Genomic DNA, 24,197 nt, shown 5'->3' on the forward strand with positions numbered 1-24,197 from the left:
ACCTACCTATGGAGCACTACTAGTCAGCTACATACCATAACTCATTAAATAATGAGCCCAAATAACAGATTAATTTCCTACATTGCAGTTTATATATGTAACATTTTTATTGCTCTATTAGTATCCAGGATAGAGGCTAAGAAGAAATCAAGCACTAAAACACGTCAAGTATAATAGGGTTTGGATCAAGTTTTCTTCCAACACCTACGCCTAGGGACCAATGGAATTTGTGCTGGGAGTGCACTGCATAGCAACTCCTTTAATCTTGCAATTTCCCCTGTGTTCCCTCCCACCACTGATTGGTGATGGGGCCCCACCGCTTGCTGCTTGTCGATCCTCTGATCGACAGGAAAGTGAAAACTGCAGTTTTAAATATGTTGCAGTTTTTGCAGGGCCCCGCCCCCAATCAGCAGTAGGGGAGTACTCAGGGAAAACCGCAAGAATAAAGGAGCCGCTATACAGTGCACTTTCAGCATGAATTCCAGTGGCCCCTAGCTATGCCTGGATTTCTCTCTCAGTCACTGGTAAATCTGTTAAATCTACATATTTATCATGCTGTGTATCACTTCACATATGTTCTCTTTTATGATTTTTTTAATGTATAAAAAGTACTGTTGGTAATTCTATCTGTGAAAGGTATTAATTGGAACCTTTGGAAATGGAAATCTTTGTATATAGCCACAAATTAAAGGATAGCATAAACTTAAGGTTTCTGAGCCATCATGACATGTCACACACAGTCATACAGAGGTTATCCACAGGATATGGAGGATGGAGCCATGTTTAAGTTATAATTTCTTCCTTCTCTAAAGTATATCCAACCTATTTCAAAATTACACCTTTTACCTTTTCTTTTGGCTTCTAAACATGTAATTTAGACTTCTCAGCAGGGTAAATTAGCCCACACTGAACTTCTTGCTGCCACACTTAGACCCCTGGCATATGTTCATTTAATGGTGCAAAGACATCTGTTTCCTGGTCCCAACTTTTGAGCTCCTGCCACACACATGTGGTATGTCAGGAAGCAAGATTTTGGGATCAGAGATCAGTTACTGATTGTGCCAGTACTGCCTGATTCTGGACTCCCTTTTTACTGCCATGATTATGACCTCAAGCCCCCTCCCGCTCCCCACCCCCTTCACTGACAAGTTGAAAACTAGGTTCTCAGTGAACTGGTGGTGCAGTCCTAGACCTGGGACCAGCTGAATGTTAGTCCCAGCCCTGGGACTGCACCAGAGTTTCCAGACAGCTCCAGTGGGGTTTTGGGGCTAGAAACCACAATCAGCTAAATTTTGATCTCAGCCCCAGAATCTTGAACTGGCTTTAGTGTAGCCTTGGGTCTGAAACCAATAATCTGCTGATTGTGGGTTCCAGCACTGAGACTACACCAGAGCTGGCTGAACATGTAACCAGAGTACTGTTTAAGACATGATTAACAGGTTAATTGAATCTTAAGTATAATGTCTGCCAGGGACCATAAACTACTTCCAAAATGAATATTAGCTCACTTAAAGCTAGCTCAGGCATCTTTACACTGAAATGAAGTCTGCAATATAGAGATGGTTTAAGTGAGCTAAGAATATACCTTGCACAACTTCACTTATCACTTTGGCACTGTAGTCTCCCGTGCCGTTCACCTGTGCATCATGTCTGTAGGGTCTTTTCTGGTTTTGCCGTTGCTTAAGGAAGAGACAGGCTTGTTACTGGGTTAGATCATGGAAGGTGCCCCAGGGGGGTCTCACCTGCCATGTCTTGCTGGAATAAATTATTTTGATTGGGAGGAAGATGGTTTGTCCCGCCCTTCCTGGTACCTTTCTTCAGTCTTCCCAATTGTCCTTCCTACTTGGGACTCCTCCTCCCCTACACCCCACCTAACACCACCCAAAGATGTTGTTTCCAGATTACTAGAGTTGACACAGTATGAACTCCCGTGTTTCAGCCCTCTGCCCTCTAAATTTATGACAGTTGGATCGGGATGTTATCTCCTTCGAGGTTTTCCTGACCGTACTTTGTCCTGCCTGTCTTCCAGACCCTGGGTTACCTTGCTCCCCGGCATCTCTCTCACTATTTTGGCTCTATACTTGCTGTGGCTCAGATATCCACCGCTTCTTGTCCCTTCAAGTCCCGCCTGGATCAAGTCTGGGTTACAGATGTCCAAAGTCTACGGTGCTTCTTTGAGTAAGTCATTGAGCCTTGTCTGGCTCTGCCTATCTGGAAAAGCCCCTTCCTGGGGCAGCCACCATGTCCCTTCAGTGGGACTCTGCTGTGTTCCTGGCCACTCTGGGCCCATCAGGGACTGTGAAGTCTTGCGCCCTTCTGGCAGCCCAACCTGTTGGGGTGTAGCTCCTCCTCTCAACTTGCCTGCCATGACTTTGATGTTAAAACTTACTAAGAGGGGGTCTTCAGTGGAGATCTTTCCCAGGGGGGCCCTCCCAATGGATGGCAGTACTTACAATTGTAGGGCGCGATGTTCCATGGGGCTCTGCCTCCCCTATACCCCATCCACTTGCCAACCGGTTGGATACGTGTTGATGATGGTCTCTGGCCCCGTAGGATGGCCGAGGGCCTGTCTACCTGGGTCCAATCACTCTTCCTCCCCTCTCGGGGTTCATTTTATTTCAAAGAAAATATTCCCCTGAGTAGGAGGGGGCTGCAGGGCTGCCTCCTTTATCCCTGCCCCCTCTAGGGGTCTCAGATGCCTCTTCCCTCCTACTGTACACAGGGAGCTCCCCTGCCTCCTCAATCTCAGCTTCTTTCGGGGGCTGTGGGGGTGCCCCTGCTTTGCCTCCCGTAGGAAGCTTAAAGTTCTCCCTAGTGCTGCCTGTGAGAGCCACACAGGCTGGGTTGTTTCCTCCCCGTGCCGGAGCCCACCTAATGAGCTGCCAGCCCACTGTCTCTCTCTCCTGCTCTCCCCCCCACCCCAGATCCAGCGGGGCTTTTAAATGTTCCCGCAGCGGCTGGTACAGCCAGAAACAGACCGGGCCGGAGCTCCAGTCGACATGGAGCCAAACTCAGGGTTGACCCCCTCCTGCAGCACGGTCCTGCCCCGGAGGTTCCCATGTCCAACCTCCTGGAACCGAAGATGGGCATCTAGGGTCCTGAAAACCGTGTCCCCAAAAATCTCCACGAACCTTTCTTGGCAATATTGTAGATGTGGCACCCAGCCCAGTCACTGGGGGCAACCGCCAAAAGTGTCCGCCCTCCTGGAGCGAAGGCCCGGGCAAGGCCCATTTGAAAAACCTCATACGGACTTCCAGGGGTGGAGCTCGGGCGCCAGGTCGACCCTGGGCCAACCTCCCTGGCCCCAGAGCGGCTCGGCTGCCACGCCGGAGCAGCCCGCCGCCCGCGCCGAAGGCCCCCGGGCCCGCCCGGCCTCTGGGCAGGGCACCGGGGAGAAGTAGAAATCGCGGGTGGGCTCCTGGAACTCTCGCCCGGCCTGGCAGCCCGGCCCGCCCCCGGGCCGGAGCTCCAGTCGACATGGAGCCAAACTCGGGGTTGACCGCCTCCTGCAGCACGGTCCTGCCCCGGAGGTTCCCATGTCCGACCTCCTGGAACTGAAGATGGGCATCTAGGGTCCTGAAAACCGTGTCCCCGAAAATCTCCACGAACCTTTCTTGGCAATATTGTAGATGCGGCACCCGGCCCAGCCACCGGGAGCAACCGCCGAAAGTGTCCGCCCTCCTGGAGTGAAGGCCCGGGCAAGGCCCATTTGAAAAACCTCATATGGACTTCCAGGGATGGAGCCCCGGCGCCAGGTCAACCCCGGGCCAACCTCCCGGGCCCCAGCATGGCTCGGCTGCCTCGCCGGAGCAGCCCGCCGCCCGCGCCGAAGGCCCCCGGGCCCGCCCGGCCTCCGGGCAGGGCACCGGGGAGAAGTAGAAATCGCGGCCGGGCTACTGGAACTCTCGCTCGGCCAGGCCACCTGGGCCGTGCCCGGGCCGCCCCTCCAGTCGACATGGAGCCAAACTTGGGGTTGACCCCCTCCTGCAGCACGGTCCTGCCCCGGAGGTTCCCGTGTCCGACCTCCTGGAACCGAAGATGGGCATCTAGGGTCCTGAAAACCGTGTCCCCGAAAATCTCCGCGAACCTTTCTTGGCAATATTGTAGATGCGGCACCCGGCCCAGCCACCGGGAGCAACCGCCGAAAGTGTCCGCCCTCCTGGAGCGAAGGCCCGGGCAAGGCCCGTTTCAAAAACCTCATACGGACTTCCAGGGTTGGAGCATGCCGGAAACAGCTGATTAAACAGCCGCTGTAATGCCGGTTTGTGCAGCTGCAGCTGCAGGTGTGGCTGCTGCTCTGGCTGCCCTGCAGTAGGTGAGTTAGCTCTGCCAGGGGCCTGTTCCCGGGGTATGGGGCCCATGGGGTTCACTCTCTCTCCCCTTCAGGAGCCTGTGGCAGTGCCTCGCTGCCACAGGGACCTCATTTCTGGTCCTATCAGCTGTTCTTCTGCCAGGATTTTTATCCAGGTCTCAGGGGGCCAACCAGCAAATTGGCCCTGGCACACTGCCATAAAGTATGCCCACACCAATGCAGGAGCTGACCCTGTCTCCTCCTGGCTCCACCATTCTTTTTCCTTTTTTCTTTTAACCGCAGCATCTTTTCTCGCCACAGTTTCACTTTTGCCACACTCTGTTGCGGTGTGGCGTCCCACCAGCTCCGCTCCTCGCCCAGCTGACATAAGTCTTTTCTGCCACAGGCACATAAACTAACACATGGGCCCAAATATTTGGAGGCAGATTCTCTGCAGGTGTTATATCAGTCAGAGTTCCACTGACTTCAAATTATTCTAATTATTACTTGATTTTCAAGTCTTTTTTCCCATCTTTTCAAATTTTTCCTGTGCTTAAGATCAAGCCCTTTTTGATTTCTAGTAGTTTTAGTGGAACACTAAATAGTATTTTGGTAAAGAAATGTTCATATGCTGTATGGATAGTTGACTGCTGGGGCAGGTAATCTAAAGTGAGCACCATGACAAACTCCCTGTAACTGGGTGCATGGCTCATGGGTGGGACCCCAGCTGAAAGGGGTTGAGGAGTAAATGCCTGACTGCTCAGGGGCACAGGGCCAGCTGAGAGATGATTGCCTGGCCAGAGGATGTTAAAAACTCCCAGGGAGGGGAGCTGAGGATAAAAGGGAAGGCTGTGGTGCCAAGTAAGGACCACAGGTTTCAGTTAACCCTTTATTACATGTTTATGTTTGTCTCATTATGGGGAAGTTTGCCCCAGGGAAAATAAAAGGGTGAGTGACAACCCCTTACACTCCCAAAACAAGAACTTCAGACATTTTCACTGAATTATCTGCTATGCAGCAACACTTATGATACAACAGACTAGACAGTATCTTGAAGAAATAAATACATGATACCAGGAACCTGAAATGTACAACATTAACATTTCTTCCAAATCTTGGTATATAACTTTAACCATCATCAAATATAACATATAATGGATTGATATGACTATAATATATTAATTCTGACATGAGTTAAATGTTATCACTACAAAAAATAAGCTAAGTTCCCATGTAAACTGGACCTGATCTACTTACAAGGCATAAAATTGTAACAGCTAGCTAACTCCAAAATATTTAAACAGAAGGAAACATATTAGATCTTTCTATTGAGGATTTTACTGCAGTTTTGATATTCTCTGGCTTATCCTTTATGACAAATGGCTTTAATTTTCTAGTAATCACATCAAATCTTATTGCTGAGTTGACAAAGCGGCTGTAATATCATAGAAGACTTACATGGCCAGTTTAAAACCTGCAATTTATCTCTATCATTGTGACACATTGTTAATAAATCCTAAATATTATGAATTCATGTTTAGAAAAAATGACAGAATCAAGCAGCTGCAAGGATAATCTTTGTCACCAAGGCAACCATTCTGATTCTTTATGAGATGACAGCACAGTTTATTAAATTATTGTGAAGGAGTATATTTTTTTAAAAGATGTATTTCACTGTTATGTTTTCTTTAGATATCAAACAAACAAAAAATTATCCCAATGTTTCTGTTTTTTTTTAAAATGGATAAAGAGTTTATTTTTGTAAATATGAGAACTGCTTGACTTTTCCAGTGTTCTGAGAAAACACATAATACAAGTATAATTATTTAAAATACATCCAAGAAAGAAAGCTAGCAGCCTGCTCGCCAATCATCTTCAAAGGTTGAAAGGAGATATATTTCACTATATTTTAGCAGGTCTGCATAACTGTATGCTGTAAACCAAGACATGTTATACTCTGCTGAAGCATCAGACTCACAGGCTGCAGCTTTTTAACTGCAGATTTCTGAAAATCCCTGCTGAACATGCAGTTTTGCAAATTTGCCCTCTACCCACCCCCCTTTACTATGTTAATTTTCTTTATCAAGAGTTTACAGTGTCTCACAACAGCCCTGCATTTACCCTGCACTACAAAGACCAAGCATGGGGAAGATGAGGGGTGGAGAGAGAGAAGTAAATTATAGTTCCCTGAAGCAGTCTGTGCTAGCAGTGTTCTCACAGCACACTTCAGCCTCATATTAGTATGAATAAAAAGACCCAGCCCCTTCATGATAAGGTAGAAGAAGGCTTTTAAATTTTCATCAGCAAACAGAGGCTCATTTTCAGCTTGCTTGCTTTACTGTGATCTTGGTTTTTTTGTTTTCTCACTGTTTAAGCAGAATACATATTATTATTCTTTGTTATTAATTATTTGCATCAAGGAGGCCCCAGCTGAGAGGACAGCCACTTTGTGTTAGGCATACCTACATAAAAGCACATACATTGACACACAAGGCATAGAAGAAAGAAAATGTTATTATTCCCATTTCAAAAACTGGGTAAGTGACCAGCTCATGGTGACTCGGAAAATACAACGTTAGGCAGTAACTAATCCCCTAGAAAGTGCTTTAGTCCCTGCCTGTGTTTTAATGATATCCTCTCAGCAAATTATTTATGCGTCCTTTTAAACTTTACATTAGACAATACTTGTGACTACAAACATTAACAGCTGGGCTGTGTTTTGACTAAAGACTAGATCCACAACATGATCCATGTCCCACAATACTTATGTGCTCCAGTGCCTAACTTTCCGATGCCAGCCCAGCAAGAGGAAGCTACAACTCTGACTCAAGTGCTTAAGTTTCCTATACAATATAAAGGAGAATCAGGGTGCCTCACAATGCAATTTGGAAGCCAGAATGAAAATTGAACCCAAGTCTACCACATTCTGAATTCCCATCCTGTGCTACTCACTAAAGGATGTGCAAGTGCTAGCTCCTTCTCCAGGCATGTTTTGAAAGAAGGTAGCAGCTGCCACATTCTGTTCAGAGCCTTGGCTACCACACATGCCCAGAGTATGAAGCCCATCAGGTGGCATAAACAGAAGAATGGCTACTTTTTGCAGCTGGGATTTGGGCATAATCCAGACACTGAGATGTTCAGTACTATCAAGACGAAGCCAGTTCTGGCAGTGTACAGAAATAAAATTGTAGGCATGTGGAAAACATTGAGGTTGGAAATTTGGGTATTTAGGGAAGTTAGGTGCCTCCAAAATTAGGTGACAGCTGAGCAGGAATTTCAGTCTTGGTTTTGGTCCTCAGTACCCAAAGTGGGATAAAGGCAGGAGTTATACACACAAGTTCTTATCTGAATCTAGCCCCCCCGCACAAACTTTTAGCTGCCAAGATAAAGCTAAAGGTGAGTTACGTTTTAAACAGCATTAACAACACTATCTTGGCAACTGGGGGTTACAAGAATGCAGTAGTAATCCAGCCATATTTCATTCTCCGGAAGTGACTTCTAAAAGCTTGCTGCAAAAGCCAACTGCACCCAGCTGTTGTGTTCCATGGAAGCCCATGTTACATAATACTAGCCAGCGAGAATCTGGACCCTGTATGAAGTGGATCTCTGTCAGACTTTATAGCAATAAACAATTATGGAAGAAAATAAAAACTATGATGAGTACCGTAAGATAAACCAGCAAGCTTTATGTTACTCTATACAATGAAGGCATTTCCAGCTGGCTCATTGAACCAAAATTGATTTTGCTTTGTACTTCCAGATTTAGCCTGAATTAAAATCTGATTGTGTAAATTTTAATTAGCTTCCTCACTCAGGGTCTACTTTGGCATGCCTCCACCTAAGCTGTCAGCCTCAGAAACACTAAATAGACTGGTTTCTGGCATCCCTGTCACCAACCTGATAAGTGCTTTGATTTCAGGGTGATATATTTTTTGTAGGACCATACAAGCAGGTTGTTTGGAGAACTGTACATAAGTGGATGGCATTGTGTGAAAGATATTGTTAAAATCAATTTGAACTGTATTGTTAAACAATCAAATGTTCCAACTTGTGGAAAAAAAGGTAATGTACACTCCTTCTCCCACAGCCTCCTACATACATGAAAACTAAAGTTGATACTAGCATCTCTCCTTATATTTTACTACTTCAAGACCATTGAAGCATAGTTCTTTTTCCATCTGCTGTCAATCAAATAATATTCCACTTCTATAAAATGAATTGCCTTTTGCTCTTAGGGCTCCAAGTGAGTTGGGAGTCATAAATACATCAACACATTGCCCTGTATTTCTTAGAACATAATTTTATTACAAAGACATTGAACTCAACCATTGATCTTTCACCCTGGTCTTGATATTCCAGGGCATTTCAGTGTATCTGGTTGGGTTACACTGGTTCAATAGAAAACACATTTTTTTCAAGTGAAACTTTTCAGTGTCCAGTTTCCATTTTCTTTGGAACAAAGGAACAAACCCCACATATTCCTTATTTGGGATTCAGAACTGCTCCCACAGTGACTCCTGGGAGTTATAACTCAGTTCTCTTACGGTCCCACACTATGAAATGGGCTCAAGAGCTGGCCTACATCTTCCATCATGCACAGCTTCCACCCCCAAGATGGAAGACTGTAGGACCCCATAGAATAAAAAGTCCATCTAAGTAGGGCATCCTATATAGGAAAATGAAACTTTAGGTACCACCTTGGCTATTCCAAATCTAACTATTCTAAGGTTTGATTTTAAACTTAATAGTCAATATTTTCATCAGGGGAAAACATTCTAATCATCTGTATGATGTAGGGTTTTCATAGTCCAAGACAATCTTACAACTTACAGGACAGAAAGCATTGCACATGGTCCTTGACTTAAATGATGCTGAAGCAGCATCTACAGTCTCTGGAAATTGTATGTAGTGTTTGTCATATAAAAGATCATCACAGTGGCTGGGGCCTTTGAAGTGGAAGATCCTCAAATATTTATTAGCTCTTATTTTCTTAAGATAAAGATTTCTCCCCCTCCTCTAAACATAGTTCTGGGATCCAGATCAATGCATACTGTATGCACCCATAAGCACTTCCCTAATCATTACAAACTCTGAGCTTGTGACAGTCTGGAAAGGGTGGGATGAGGAAAGTAAAAAAAAAACATATCAAGATTACTTTGTTCTGGAATGGCTTTTGTACCAACTGAAACTGAAATACTAGTTACATTTTAATAAAGAATTAATGAGTCAGAGATGGATGGAGCCATGCTCCTGAATTTTCACTTGGCATGTAAAATTAGTTTCAAGTGCATTCCTTTTATTAACTTTATCAGGCCAAAAATGATTGGGCAAGTTATAAATTATGAATTGTGTAAATCAATCTGGAAACACACAGGCTCTTTCATCCTTTCTGTCATTAATTGCATGTAACATTATTTTTCCCTAAAAGTCTTTTTTGAGAGACCTACTGGTATGATTGAGATAGCATAATAGCTTTGAGAAGTAAAGTTTACATTCTTTACAATACTGGAGTTCAGAAACAATGGTAGAAGTCTTCAGTTAAACATCACTGCTGGGGCTCTGTATTACCCATACTCATGCAGACAGAAAATACCATCCTCAGAATGAGGCGAAGTAATGTGCGTGTTAGTCAGGAAAGTGGCTAAGCTTTGTCAGCATCAAGAACAACTTTTCCATTACAAATTGATTCAATGTTCTCTTCACTAAAAATCCATAAGACTGAGCCTGGAGAATATTTCCTTAGCCTCTATCTTTTGAAAACTTAAAATGCATTCATATTACACTAATTATCTTCCAAACACCTTCCAGAGACATTTTGTGTCTTATCCTTGTTAGATAATTAACAAGCACTGAAATCTGCCCAGGATCCCTGTTTCTTGTCAGCTACTGGGTTGGCACATGCTTTTGAAAATGTTATGGTTGGTGATGTATTTACCTCCTACTAGGGGCACGTTCACATGAAATAAAGGTGAAACATTAAAGTCTAGAGCTATTTGAGCCAGGCATACACATGTGCCCAGGACATGAGCATCTACACATGTGCCCGGGACAGCAGCAATACAAGCTGGGGCAGAGCAAGCTGGGCTGACAGGGTGTACATTGGGGCTACAGGTGGTAGCATCAAGTGGCTGGGGAGTGGCTGGGGCACAGGGAGCCATGTAACAAGGCAGCAGGCAGAAATCTGGCCCCTATCAAATCATTGTTTTCATGTGTGTTTCAGTGCAGTAAATGACCCCATCATAAGATAGTAGTGTTTTAGTTTACTGTGTGCTGTCAATTAGTTTACTGTGTTCTAATATAGGTGTACATGTGGACCATGATGCTTTACTGTGGAGCTAATTAGTTTACTTCACAGTAAAGCACATGTGTAGATGTACTCACTAGGGACTCCTATAGACATGCGAGGAGCCTGCTCCGACACACTGGATTTCCAGTGAATCGGAGCAGACTCAATTAATCCAGTCTGCTGGAGCACAGAAATCGATGCACTCCAGCAGCCTTCCACGTCATGTTTATCAGCATCCTTGCATGTCCCCACACTGAAAAAATGGCAGTGGAGCACTTTGAAATAAAACACATTAAATGAGCTTTAGTTCAAAGTGCTCCAACACCATTTTTTCAGCATGGGGTTCCATGGGGATGCTGATTCACGTGACGCACGGGGACTTTTAATTAGTGCAGCTCGCTCATTAAAATCGCCCAGCGCGGTGTCCAAAAACACATGCAAAAATGCCACTAGGTGCTTGATGTGCTGAGGGAAACCTTTTTATACTGCATGTTCTGAACAAAACAAGTTAGAGGACCATGTAAGTGGAGTCAGCTTGCTACCTACCCTCTTGAAATTACCAGGTAAGGAAAGGCCAATGAAAAATACAGGGCTAAAGGATTTTGGTGTTTTGGGAAACAGTCTCAGCCAATATATATGTGAAACTATACAAACGTTACTTTTGTGTGATCTTGTCAGAAATTTGGAAAGACCCTGTTTATGCTCATATTCTAGTGGGGAAAAAATGAGATGGACAGCAGAGAGGAGTAATGAGTACTTGTTCTTCATGTGGAAAATAAACTATTATTTTCTTCAAGTCTATTCTTAACCCACACCAAACAAGGCTCTTATTCCAGTTCTGGGACTACAGATACCCACTTGGAGGAAGTGAAATCTCACATTTTTTTCCTTGTGTGGTGTGAGGGAGACAGGGACACATGTAGTCATAGTGCAGATTATAATCTCTTTCTTCCCAGCAAATGCCCAACCTTTATTACAGTCCTCCTAGTACTGCCTCTTTAGTGGGTATGAAGGACCAGAAGGCTGTGATCACTCCACACCTTGTTTAAAAGCAACAAGCTTAGCTACACTTTTTATGCAACATCATAAAATTAGAGCTTTGACAACAAATTAGAGTTCTGCCACCCTAATTTTGGGGGTAGCTGAAGGACCTGAAAACCCCAAGTACTGCTATGCTTCTGTCCCCTGAATCTTTCATGACCACATGAGGTCAATACATCTCTTCAAGAAGAAAGCAGTACAGTTTGGATGTGAAGGCTTTGTGAACACAAGTTACAAACCTTTGCTCCTTACAGCTTGGAAAACTAGAATTGAACATTTGCTCTTGCCTAAGGGGTAAGTAGCTGTATTTTCTCTAGATAATGTGAAAAATATTTTCTTCACACTATAAAATGTTCTCTTAGAGTGGATACACTATTGCTATATTGATCAGGATAAAAAGCAAGATAGGATTGTTAAGAAAACATTAACAGAAATGAATGCTATGAAAAAAATAAAAATACAAAAAAACATACCTGGGAAAGTAATTTTGTATTTCTTACCTTCAGAACTAAATTAATGATTTTTTAACATAATATTCTTTACACAAAAGATTCACAAAGCACTTTGTGAGAAGTAGCTTAGGGACCATTTATAGCGCTATGAAACAACAATTCTTATTCAGGAAAATGAACACTGCCATATGGAAATATAAAAGAAAAATCAACTGAATTTTAAAAGTAGTAAATATGCAAATGTGTACATACTTTAGGGACAAATTAATTTAATAATTAATTATCCAGACATATTGGAAAGTTCAATATGAGGCCATAGTTTTCATGTTATGTTTCTTTGGCTCATTTGCAGCTAGAAGAAGGACATTCTGATAGCATTTATTTCCTGCTATTGAGGTATTTCTCAAATGCACATATCCAAAAGGTATGTGTCTGTTCTCTACAATCTTCCAGACTAATTATTGGATAACATTTTCAAAACTGCATGAACAATTTAAGAGTCCAAATCCTGTTTTCAGAATCCTACACTAGAACTGTGTTACCAGTATAGCTATGCCAGTTGGCAGTGTAAATGTTTATCAATCACTCTTCAGGTATTTGAAGACTGTTATAAAATCCCGTCTAAGCCTTCTTTTTTCTGGACTAAAGAAGCTTCTTCTGCCAGCGTTTCATCTTAAGTCTTGCTTCCCAAACTTCTCATAATTGTTGTCACTCTCTGCTGGACTCTTTCCAACATGTCCACATCTTTCTTGAAGTAGAGGGACACAAACTGGATGCAGTCCTCCAGGTGAGGTCGCACCAGTGTTGAATAGAGTGGAAGAATCACATACTTTTACTTGTAATTGACACTCCTATTAATACAACACAGTCTACTGTTGGCCTTTTTTGCAAGAAGAGCATCCTGTTGGCTTATATTCAGCTTATGGTCCACTGTGACATCGGACCCATGGGTTGTAGGTTGCCAACCCCTTCTCTAAGAGTGTCTGCAATTCCATCCAATTTGCTACTATTTGCAAATGTATGAAATGTGAACTCAATCCCCCAAATCATTAATGAAGATATGAAACAACACCAGACTTAGGACCAACCCCTTTGGGACCCAACTTGAGATCTCATCTCAAATGGAAACTGAGCTATTGATGACCACTTGTTGATCAAGTTGATCCAACCAGTCATGTAGCCACTTTACACTACCTTCATTTAATCTGTATTCCCTTAACTACTTATTAAGAATGTCACTTGTGCTGACATAAGCTCTGAAATGAGTGACTTTATGCCAACAATTTATTTTGCTTTCCAAACTGAAATACATTACATCTGTGTAAGAATTTTTAGCAGTATTATGAGAGAATTTACTCCTTTAATAGTATAATTAAGGCCAATTTTTTTTCCAATGTAAACAAGAGATAGTACACTTTTGGAAAGAATAATGCATGCTTCAGAATTTTTTCCCCAAAACTAACTGGTCCTTATTATTTAATGGCATGGTGGTTTTGCTTATCTAGTAGTATTTTTTGTATGGCTAGACGGATTGTACTTAAGCATTGGCTTCAACTGACACAAGCATTTGTGTCAAGAGGACAGAGAGTAGAGGTTTAACAGGACAGCTAGGTGCCCAGGGCAGTGGCGATACATGGGAACAGCAGTAACTTCCAGCTGCTGATGCCACCACCACAGATATATGGATGCTGCAGCAACAGATATTATTTTTCTGACCCCACTTCACTTCCTCACCTTAAGCTGGTGCCTAGGGCTGCTGTCCCAGTTGCCCTGCCTTAGTTATGCTACTGTCACCTAACCAGAGTGTAGAACATCTTCATCAATAAAATCTTTTCAATCAAGTCTGAATTTCCATGAGCTGGAAATCACATGATAGTTTTTGGTACTATAATTAATATGAAAAATAAAGATACTGCCATCTTTCCCTAATTTACTACCCACAAGTCAAATACTCTAATATACTGAGAGGCATTTGCTTAAATAGGTGGAGAATGCAAGTTTAGTGCCTGCATAAGAACAGGTCTCATATGACATCGCCTACTTTCATGTTTCTCCTTATCTAAGTACAGATGTAGCTTCTATCATCTGGTACAAGTGCCTCTCTAGAGATGTCTGCTCTGCCTCCTAACTGCAAGGGGGGGTGGGGCACTGTGAGGTACAGACATCTGCTCCAAACACACCTCCACACACATTCTCCTCAAAAATGTGTAAGGTAGTAAGCAGTGCTAATCATGTGTCAAAAGCCACATTCAAGACAAAGAACTTGTAGAACTTCCCATGCACTACACCATGGATGGCTACATTTTTGCAAGGGAGGGGAGGGGAGAAGAGCGTGCCATGTCAAGAGCAGGGCTAGTGTCTTTCATTATGGTGCTCTCAAGTGTGGTTAGAAATGGTATAAAAATGTCATCTTTCCCAGAGACCTCAGATTTGCTCTGTTTATTCTTTGTTATACCAGTAAAAACCTGATAAAAAATATTCAGCCATGGCCCTGCACTCTCTGCAAGGTGACGCATTATTGTTTACACAGCTCTTTTTTACCTTTTTTGTTTCTTATTAAACTATAATTATTTTTAAAGCCTCACTTACCTTTCTTTCTGGTTGGAGGGTGGATTTCACCTAAAAAGGAAGGGAGAAAATTAAGGTAAAAATGAAAAATTAGAACAAGTTTGAAATATAAAATAAAGCCTGATAAAATACCATGATTTCCATAGCCTTTGAAGCAGATCTTATGGTTTAGAATGACTTCTATATTTAAACTTGAAGAAAGCTTGTCTAACTTTATCCCAACTATACAGTTGGTGAAATAAAAGATGTCACCCAAAAAAATCTCTGCCTCTCTCACAGTTCCTGCACCATCACAGCTACAACGTCACTGAAATATTACTGGTCCATATTTTAAAAATATTAATTGTGCAAAATGCAACTAAATATACTTTGCAAACAGTTAACTTTAAAATAATGCTTTTAATTCCACCATTTTATTCTGTACTGTAGAAGTTTCTGTACAATGTAGTAATGACATTACTAGTTATTATGTTTGGACTACTACTATACAGTATAAAACTTCTGAACTTTTGGTTGGGACTTGTGTCTAATAATATGTTATTTTCAGCATTCTTCTTTTTTTCATTTTTTTTCTACTGCACATTCCAAAAGATTATCCATCTCATTTTGCCCCTATCAACAATTATCTTTGTATAAAAAGACAGCAATACCAGTTTCAAGCTGCTGAAGCACAGGCATAAAGAGATGATGAATAGTTTCTCTTTTTATAGCTAGAAATTTTAGCAAAAAAGCAGAAAAAAATACAGCTGTCAAATAAATGGATTTGTCTGTAAAGGTTTAACTAGTCCAGAAGAAAAAACAACATTATCAACTGTAACCATTGATCTAGAAAAATGAAAGCTAAAACATACTAAGCATCTAAGACACTATTATTATACTTTTAAATAGCTTTCATGAAAATGCTGAGCAATTTTAGTATGCATTGAGTACACATTGTTAAATACTGCAAAGTCTTTTACAGAATATTTTTCACCATGTATACTGAAGATTACATTTTTTATTCTGGCCCAATATAAAACATTGAGTCTTTTCCAATTATTAAAGATAAATATGAGTGATAATGCTGGGGATGAAGGAATTAATTGTGGTAAAGAAGGTACTGTGATAAGCGCTTTTATCCTTTCTAGTGGCTACTAACACTGATATTAGCCCTGTCACATGTGCCACCCTCACTGTCATTATTTGTATCCCTATTATCTTTGCCTGCAATTTGCATCCCTAGCAAGGTTATCTTTGCTTTCTTCAGGCTCATAATTATCGTTACTCCTCTTCTTTTCTCCACACCCCCCCACTTTTAATCATTGCCATGATATCCTTACCAGGCCCTTGAAGATCTTCTCAGTAAACAACTGTATTGTGGTATCAACTAAGTTGTACTATGTTTTTTTTTAATCTTGGTATTTCCATGGTAGTGAAGATTTTATGCAATTTTTTAGCACTCAGAAAATAGGCTGGCTGATAAATCCAAAACCTGAAGCCCACTGCTTACTCACAGAATTCTTCTGTTGTGAATTTTGCAAATAATGAAGAACTCTGTTCTGCTCAGATTTTAGATCTGTTATCACCATAGGTACTGTGACATAGCTTCTATGAGATGGATCCACTGTAACCTTAGGCTCAATAAAGGAGGCTCCTGAATGTTCAGCATTGAAGTTCCTAAGTCTTAGGAGACTGGTGCCCCCAGAGTGGAATCCAAAGCTAGTATGCAGACATGTAGGTTCAGTGCCTGGGAAAAGTAAGGAACCTCAGCCTGGGATTCCCAACAAACAGCATACTGAACAGGGAGCTGCCCAAAATGTCAGCACACTGGAGCTAGCCGATAGGAAATGCTCATGAGAACACTAAGTATGATGTTTTCTTTTCCCCCTACAATGGCTCATTCAGGGCTTCAGGAAAGCATTTCCAGCCCTTTAAGCTCCAAGGGCTGGGACTGTTTCCTGAAGAAAGGTGATTACATCCCTCCCCCCTCCAAATAAATGAGGAGGTCACTTTTCTTCTCAAATACAGTTCTAACAGCTTTACGGACTGTAGTGCCCCGCATTTTATGATAGCCGGTCTCTTCTAGGATGGGAAACCCTGATTTAAGTCTTTCTTTTTGTCTCTACGGGATTCAAACTCTCAGTTCCCACCACCTATGAGAATGTGCTAGTCATGGGTCTATAGGCCTAGATAACTAGTCTACAGGAGTAGATTACTTTCTGCAGCAGGATTTCAAAATGCACTGAACATATTAAGAACTATGAATTTTTGGTGCAGTGACAATAACATGCCCATGAGAGCAGGAAGTCCTGCATTTTTGTCTTTGGTCCCAGGATTGGTGTATGTGATGTAAACTGATCCTTGGATAAAATAAAGAAACCATCCTAGGACAAGAATCCAGAAATTCTCTGATTTAGGAGAGTACCCAAAAGCAGAACATCCAGGCCCCTAGAGAATTTTAAGTCCAAACTGTGATGTCCATACAGCTGGATGGAGGTGGCAACTGAGCAGGGATTTTTATGACTGTAACCTTAGACTCAAGTGGAATTTTGGCACCAAAGTACCACTTAATTTGCTTAAATCCTGGGCCTATTGTCTGTCATGTGTAGTTCATTGTCTCTTTAATTTTTTTCTTCAAGGGAGAATTTTGTGTACAAGGTTTTGGGGGTAGGGGGATTGTTTTTGTTTTGTTTTTTGAGGAAGGAAAGCCTTCTTTTTTTAGCTATATATGCTAAACCATGCTTAAATTAGCAAGGGTAGATCCAGAAGGTCACACCCCGTGTGATATAGTTCTATAGCATAGCTTGGTGGCTCTGGTTCCAGGTAGACCCATGATTGGGTCCCCTGAGGAGTCCAAACCACAGAAGCAGTACCCGGGGACTGTTATTAAAAAAGTCCCTGGCTTTTCTGCTGCTCCTGCAGCGTGATCTGACTGCCCTGGTGTCAAGGGAGGCTGAAAGCAGCTATCCCAGCAACTCTAGTTGCTATTTCCATACCCTGCTTTTCAAATTTCTGGATCCATCTATGTACTTAGAGAAGGCACAGTTTAAGAATTCACCTTATATTCAGAGTGGAAGATCATGAGGTCTGTGAGAAAACTTAGCCCCTGTGGGTTTGTGCAGATGTTATACTTAGATCAACCTAGCCAGTGTTAGGTCAATCTAAGTGCTGATCTATACAGATGTTTAGGGTGGTTAGATCAGGCAAAAAATGCCCCTTCTCCCCCAAAGATCTGCCAGCCTTCCCCAATCCCAGACCCCCCCCCCCCCCCCAAGATGTACTAGTCTCCCCCAATCCAAACTTAATTTAGATCAGGTTCCTGGCCTGGCTCCTGGCACCAGTAAATGTGTGCACACACGGATCGCATGGGATAAACATGCACAATTGTAGATCAGGTATGGTCTTTATATATCCTGTAAGTCAGTTCTACAATCTCAGACCACCCCTCAAGAAAGCTCTATCTGGTGCAGAGATGATCTTCCCTTTCACTGAACCCAGGAAGTTTAACTGAGCCCAGGAAGCAGAGTTGCTGACCATGTCCTTTTTCTCTCATGCTTTAAGCACTCTTTTAGATAGCAAGCACCAAGGCTCTTGAGGACAAAGTATCCCTTCAATAGCCCAGTGGTAACAGCAATTGCCTGGGAGGTAGGTAGCATTGCTTCAAATTCCTTCTCCAAAAAAGGCAGAGAAAGAAGGCTTTCAATTTGTCTCCCCTGTGTCCTAAGTGGCTGTTCTAACCACAACTAATTTGGTACTATCAGAGCAAGGGGGGGAGGGATGAGGTGAGAAAGACTTGACCTGGTTTGGGACCTAACTTCAGAAACACTCGCAGCTGTGAATGCTAACAGGAATGAGCCATCTCCCCTGCAGCTCAGAATTGGACACTTGAGAGGGATGGAGTTTGTCCCCTCAGACCTAATGAGCTATAGGCTAGTTTAGGCACTTCTATGCTTAATTTGCTGCCTTCTACAAATCAAATTTTCACCATACATTGTGTGGGGAATCAGCCCTTAGCATAAGTTAATTGTTCAGCAGCACATCAAAGTATGGACTGCACTGATTCAAGCTACATATTCACTACAAATTCTTCAAAATGCTTTCTTTTGCCCACTGGCCTAGGCTCTGTCTTGCTTATATTCATCTTCATTCATTTTCATCTATGAGTTCTGTTTGTTGCAACAGAACCCAAACATTGGCTTCTGTTTGCTGCAGTGATACATGGGCAATATATGCTGAAGGATAAAGTGAAGATGCGTGTCAAAGCCTAATTTGCATCCTTTGAAAATCAACAATGGAAGTAATAGGAGAAGAATAAGGCCACTACACAGCACTTTTGAAAATCTTACTAACAAATCATATGAAAATAAATTTCCCCACATTGCCTATTACTTTGCCTTTGTTTTGACACGAAGGGGCCACCTTTACATATGAGTGGAAAGTCCTGTTCTCCAAGCCCATTCAGTCCTTGCCTTCTCTGCTGAGACTGCTGAAAAAACTACCTTCACTGGGGGAAAGAGAGGGTTGTTCCAATTAACTTAAGGAAACCTGGCCCTACATTTCTGTAATATGGACATTTGTCTATTAGGAACATGGCGATACTAAATTTCTATCTCTAGTAATGTAACTGGGGGGTAAGGGGAAAAGTGGGGCATCAGCCCTGGAAGCTGACTATGGGGGGGTACAAGAATCACTGCCCCCCAGAAGAATTTGACATGGCACGGCATGGGCAGCCTTGCACTGTTCCCAGAAATGTATCTCTGGAGTGGTAGGAAAGTGGGGTGAGCAGAACAGTGCTTCCACCATGAGGAGTCTCTGCCACAGCAGAAGTAGCCCAGTACCCCAGTGTTTCCCAACCAGTGTGCTGCGGCACAAACGTGTGCTGTCAGAAACTAACAGGTGTGCCATGGAATTTTGCCATGGGAATGAGATACAATAGGTATGAGGATGGGGAATGTCTTAACTGGTGTGCTGCAGAAAAAAATTATTAGTGTAAGTGTGCCTTGGGCTGGAAAAGGTTGGGAAACACTGCTGTACCCAACAGCATATTGGGGGATGGGGAAGCAAATGGAGCATGAGGCACGGCTCCCAGGGAGCCTGTACCATGGGACTGCTGCTGCCTGAGATGACTTTGCTACCATATCAACCATGGCAGTGTCAGCAATAGCAGCAAAAGCATCAGCTGCCTTCAGTATACAGAGACCTCAGGCAAGTAAGACTTCCCTTCCCCTCCTGACTTATAAAGTGGTTGGGCATACCCCACCCCCACCCTGGGCACTAAAAGAGTGCACTACACCTCTGCCTATCATGTAGTCAGAAGATGAAAACTTTTGTTATTAACATTAATGTGTGCTCAGCTAGGAACAATGCACTAGAAACCTAAAATGACTAATACCAGTATCCCAAGTCTTCCATTCTTTGTAAAAGAAGCTGAATTTAAGTTTTAAGTTCCTGAATGCCAATATTCATGTTTAGGGAGATTTATATTACAATGCTATATGTTTCATCCTTGTTCTCTATAAAAATCTCATACCAACTTAATCATTTTTTTAAAAAAGAAATAGAGGCTTTAGGCTTCTAACATAGCACAAGGCAAATGATGAATATTTTTATATAATAGCTGCTTCTTAAGGTGGGTCTATTCTTCTGAGATGAGTATGTAACTCAAGCTGACATTAATCAGACTTACATAAACAGATATGGAAGATATTATATATACAGGCAACCCACGCCATTCGCAGGGGATACATTCTTGTATCCCCTGTGAATAGGGAAATCCGCAAATAAGGCACTGCGTTCATGAACGCCGTCTGTGTTCATGAACTCAGTGCCCCTGGCAGCTGTGGGGAGGGCACAGCTGCTCTGGTGATAGTGGGAGCGCAGCAGCAGTGGTGGGAGCCCAGCAGAAGTGGCAAGAGCCCAGCAGCGGAAAGCGCGGAGCTCCCGAGAACCTCCTTTAAGTGTATTTTTAAGAAGTGGGCTCGGCATTCACAAATATTTGAAACAGTGAATGCCGAACTCTCGAATAGTGAGGGTTTCCTGTATGTATACACACACACACACACACACACACACACATATTATGATACTGTAGTAATGCTGTCAGTTTATTCAGATTTGTGGATAATAATGAAACAATTAAAACTTCTCCCCACAGCAACAAGAAATGCTGCAAACTTATTTTAATTTGTCCGTTAAATAATTTTGATTTAAATGCACCAATCGCTATTAATTGAATGACACATTATCAGACACAGAAGCAGTTGAATAAGCTTAGTAGTTTCTTCCTAACGTACATAATATATTAAAACACTTAGCCATTTTAAACATGCAAATAACACACCTTTTCTTTTCAATGGCGGTTCCACTTCACCTAAACCAAGACAGAAAAAATTATACTCAGATAACAGGTGGCATAATAAAGCACTGACAATATTTTTTTCCCATGCAGATTTATTTTGATTTTCATATGCATTCAAACTTTATATTTATAACATACTGAAAAACTAGAGCCCTTTTCTGAGATTTTGGGCTTATGCATTTCTGCTTCTGTGTGGACTTTCAAGAGGATACTATGAAAACTTTAAATGTTACCAAAACAAAACTTCCAAAATGTTCTTTACAGTGTTATTCGAAACACACAAACATGTACTGACACAAACTTTAGTTGTACACTTATTACCATATTAAAAACGGGCACAAGGATTCCATTTTAATTGGCCACAAAGAATTGGTCAGGTTTTTAATTTCAAATCAACACTTGCAACATTCAGAAGGAAAAGAAGCCTAATAATACTTTCATACTTTCAGTGAAGTCAACAGCAAAAGTTCTATTGACTTCACTGTGAACAGGAACAATCAACCATAGGGCTGATGATGCCTTAGCTCTACATATGAAATGCTGTTAAGCACTGCAAAGAAGAGTTCAGCACTACTCTTAGCTAGAGTGTATAGAAGTCCTATGGGATGGAAGTTGCTCACACCAGAATTGATCCATACACAAGACATTTTAAAAGCTTAGGTGAGATGCAGTGTCACTCTTGCAACTCTTAAGAGGTGCTGACTAAGCTTCAGTCTGAGAACATGGAAGCTGAGATGGCTGAGCATCTCCCAAGCCTCCTGTGAAAAAAAACAGAGTGAAAAAATTCACTAGTTAAGCAAAGGAGCAACATTATGTCCTTTTTGTTTCTTAGTGGCAATTGGCTTTATACTGGTTGTAAATCACATCTCAGAATAGAGTCCCCAAGTCAAAGGCAAACATATTGATATATGTGTTAGTATCTATATTTAATGGTAATAGGAAAGCCCATGAAATCTGTAAAGAGGGAAGGATCTAAAGAACAGCACTAAATATATTTATAAGCAGTGGTAGAAAACAGGAGCTACTTCTGGATAATGAATAAAGTAAGTGAACAATTCAGTTTCAATTCATGTTAGGTCTTAACTTTTTTGGTTGTGGTGGAATGCCATATGAAGCCTATGGATACAAAATGAAAACATCAGTGCTATGATCATTGTGCTTGATTTCAAGTAAGCATACAAAATGATAAATATAACATGAAGTAGCTATCCACCACTATTACACACACTTATGCTGAAAATTGACTATGAAAAAACATGGTTCTTTTACAACTGTAAAAATAGACTTTAACTGCTGGATGTTTGGTTTTGCTTACTTGGTGACTCCGTCACTTGATACATGCTAGCAAAATGGCAAAAGCATCATTTTCAACAAACCAAACTAAGTTCCTCTTCCGTCCTATTTAAGTGCTATATTAAAGAGCTAATAGCCCCCTCCTCAAAAAGGGTTCTAAGATGTCTCCTGTATTGCTTACATATTTTAACTCTGTTCTTTAGATGCTTCCATACTTAGACTCAAGAGAAATGTTGTACTCTAATAGCTGCTGCCATTCTCTGAAACAATATTCTGGTATGTGTTTCTATTGTGGCTTTGAAGTCTTTTATAAATTAGCATTCTTTACGTTGAGACACACTAATGGTAATATTTAATTCTGACATCTCTGTAATAAGACATTAAATACAAGATGAAAGCTAACAGAGAGACCAATTTACTGATTGTTGTAGATGGTTGGTGCTGTATTAGCAAGAGTGTTCAGTTTTTGTTTTGTCCTATCTTTTTGACTATGAGTTTAAAAATTGAATAAACCAACATAATCCATGTAAAGCAGCAGTTAGAGCAGTTACACAAATCTGCATATCACAAATACCTTCATCACTGTCTTCATCATCATTCCATATGATGTCAGTCAGAAAAGAAATAAAGCCATAGATCCAGTCTGTGGATTCTTCCACAGTCTCATAAACGATTCGCAGTGGTTCTTTGCTGAGCTTGCTAACAGAACTTCCTGATGGTTAAAACAAAAGATATTTGAAGAGAGATTAATCCAGAGGTTAAAGTTATTCTGTTTTATTTGTTTATGTACAACACAAATTATGCTAATTTATTAAACAAAAGCGGAGCTCCTGAATATTAATGATTTTTGCTCAGAAGTTTAAAGTTGAAACTTTTGTTCCTGTGAAATGTTAGGTCATAAATAATTTTCAGGCAATGTGTGCAATTACCAGAGTGGCTCAGGCCTTGGTAAAGAAGGGCCTTGTTACGCTTTACACTGTAAGCCACACAAATATTGTTTGGATGGAGCAGTCACACTTCAGGCTACCAGGGGCCTGGAGGACTGAAAAGGAAGAATCCCCACCCCCATTTGGGGCATCCTCCCTGCCCCCAGGGGCTCCTATATTTCCCCCTCCTGTTCCTGGGACATCCCACCTGGCTTTGAGGTTCAGTATCAGGTGTTAATCCAGGTTTTAAATGCTCCAGGAGCTACCCCAAATTACCATGTAACAAGGCCCTAGCTCAGCTTCTTTACACTGTCACAAGTCATACCCCTCTTCTGGTGCCTTGGTGGTTTCAGAATAAATTTGGATTTGGTTCCACCAAATATTTGTCCTCTCAGTTTCTCTTCCTTTCAGTCCAAACCCTTGCTCAGACACAGACCCTAGGAGACAGACTTTTGTCTTCCCCGCAGTCTCCAGTCTATAACCTTCCTCCTAAGTGCTTCAATCTCAGAATAATCTGTTATTTTGTCTAATTCATTGCTGCATCTGTCCCAGACCTCACTTCATAAGTCCTCCCAAGGCTTCTGCGTTAGTCTGACACTGTTCAGGAAATTGCTGGGCCTTGGCAACAGTGTAGACACAGTGAATCATTCCCAGGGAGAGCACAGAAACAGATATATGTACTTGTGATGAACGAGTGAACATCAGAATGAAGGAGTTAGAAAACCCCAAATGTACATAGTGCCTGCATGTGTATACACACACACGCGTGCACTCACACACACACAGGACTTATAGCAGACTCTTATATTAAACTTTTCTTTAGAATATTTTTGTCCTTGGGAAGGTGGGATAGGAATTTCCAAGATACTAGCAATTTCACATAATATTCTATTTGAGAAATGTTTGGCAGTCTAGAAGATAAACTTACCATGCCCACCAGCAGGACCCCTAAACATGTCACCCTGCCATGCACTCACTGCCACCCCTTTGTTTTCAACCAAAA

At 41.9% G+C, this 24,197-nt stretch overlaps 1 protein-coding gene across 2 annotated transcripts in view; it reads right to left on the reverse strand.

Annotated features, from left to right (window-relative positions):
• TRDN (triadin) overlaps positions 1–24,197 on the reverse strand; it is a 130,097-nt gene that overhangs the window by 50,079 nt on the left and 55,821 nt on the right. For both annotated transcript variants that reach the window (XM_019479485.2, XM_059733444.1), the window contains exons 3-5: positions 22,843–22,980; positions 20,958–20,987; positions 14,660–14,689 (exon numbers count right to left, since the gene is read on the reverse strand). In XM_019479485.2, the coding sequence (XP_019335030.2) occupies positions 14,660–14,689; positions 20,958–20,987; positions 22,843–22,980 (198 nt within the window). The remainder of the gene's footprint in view (positions 1–14,659; positions 14,690–20,957; positions 20,988–22,842; positions 22,981–24,197) is intronic.

The sequence above is a fragment of the Alligator mississippiensis genome, chromosome 1 (assembly GCF_030867095.1).
Source record: "Alligator mississippiensis isolate rAllMis1 chromosome 1, rAllMis1, whole genome shotgun sequence".
Lineage (NCBI taxonomy): Eukaryota > Metazoa > Chordata > Crocodylia > Alligatoridae > Alligator > Alligator mississippiensis.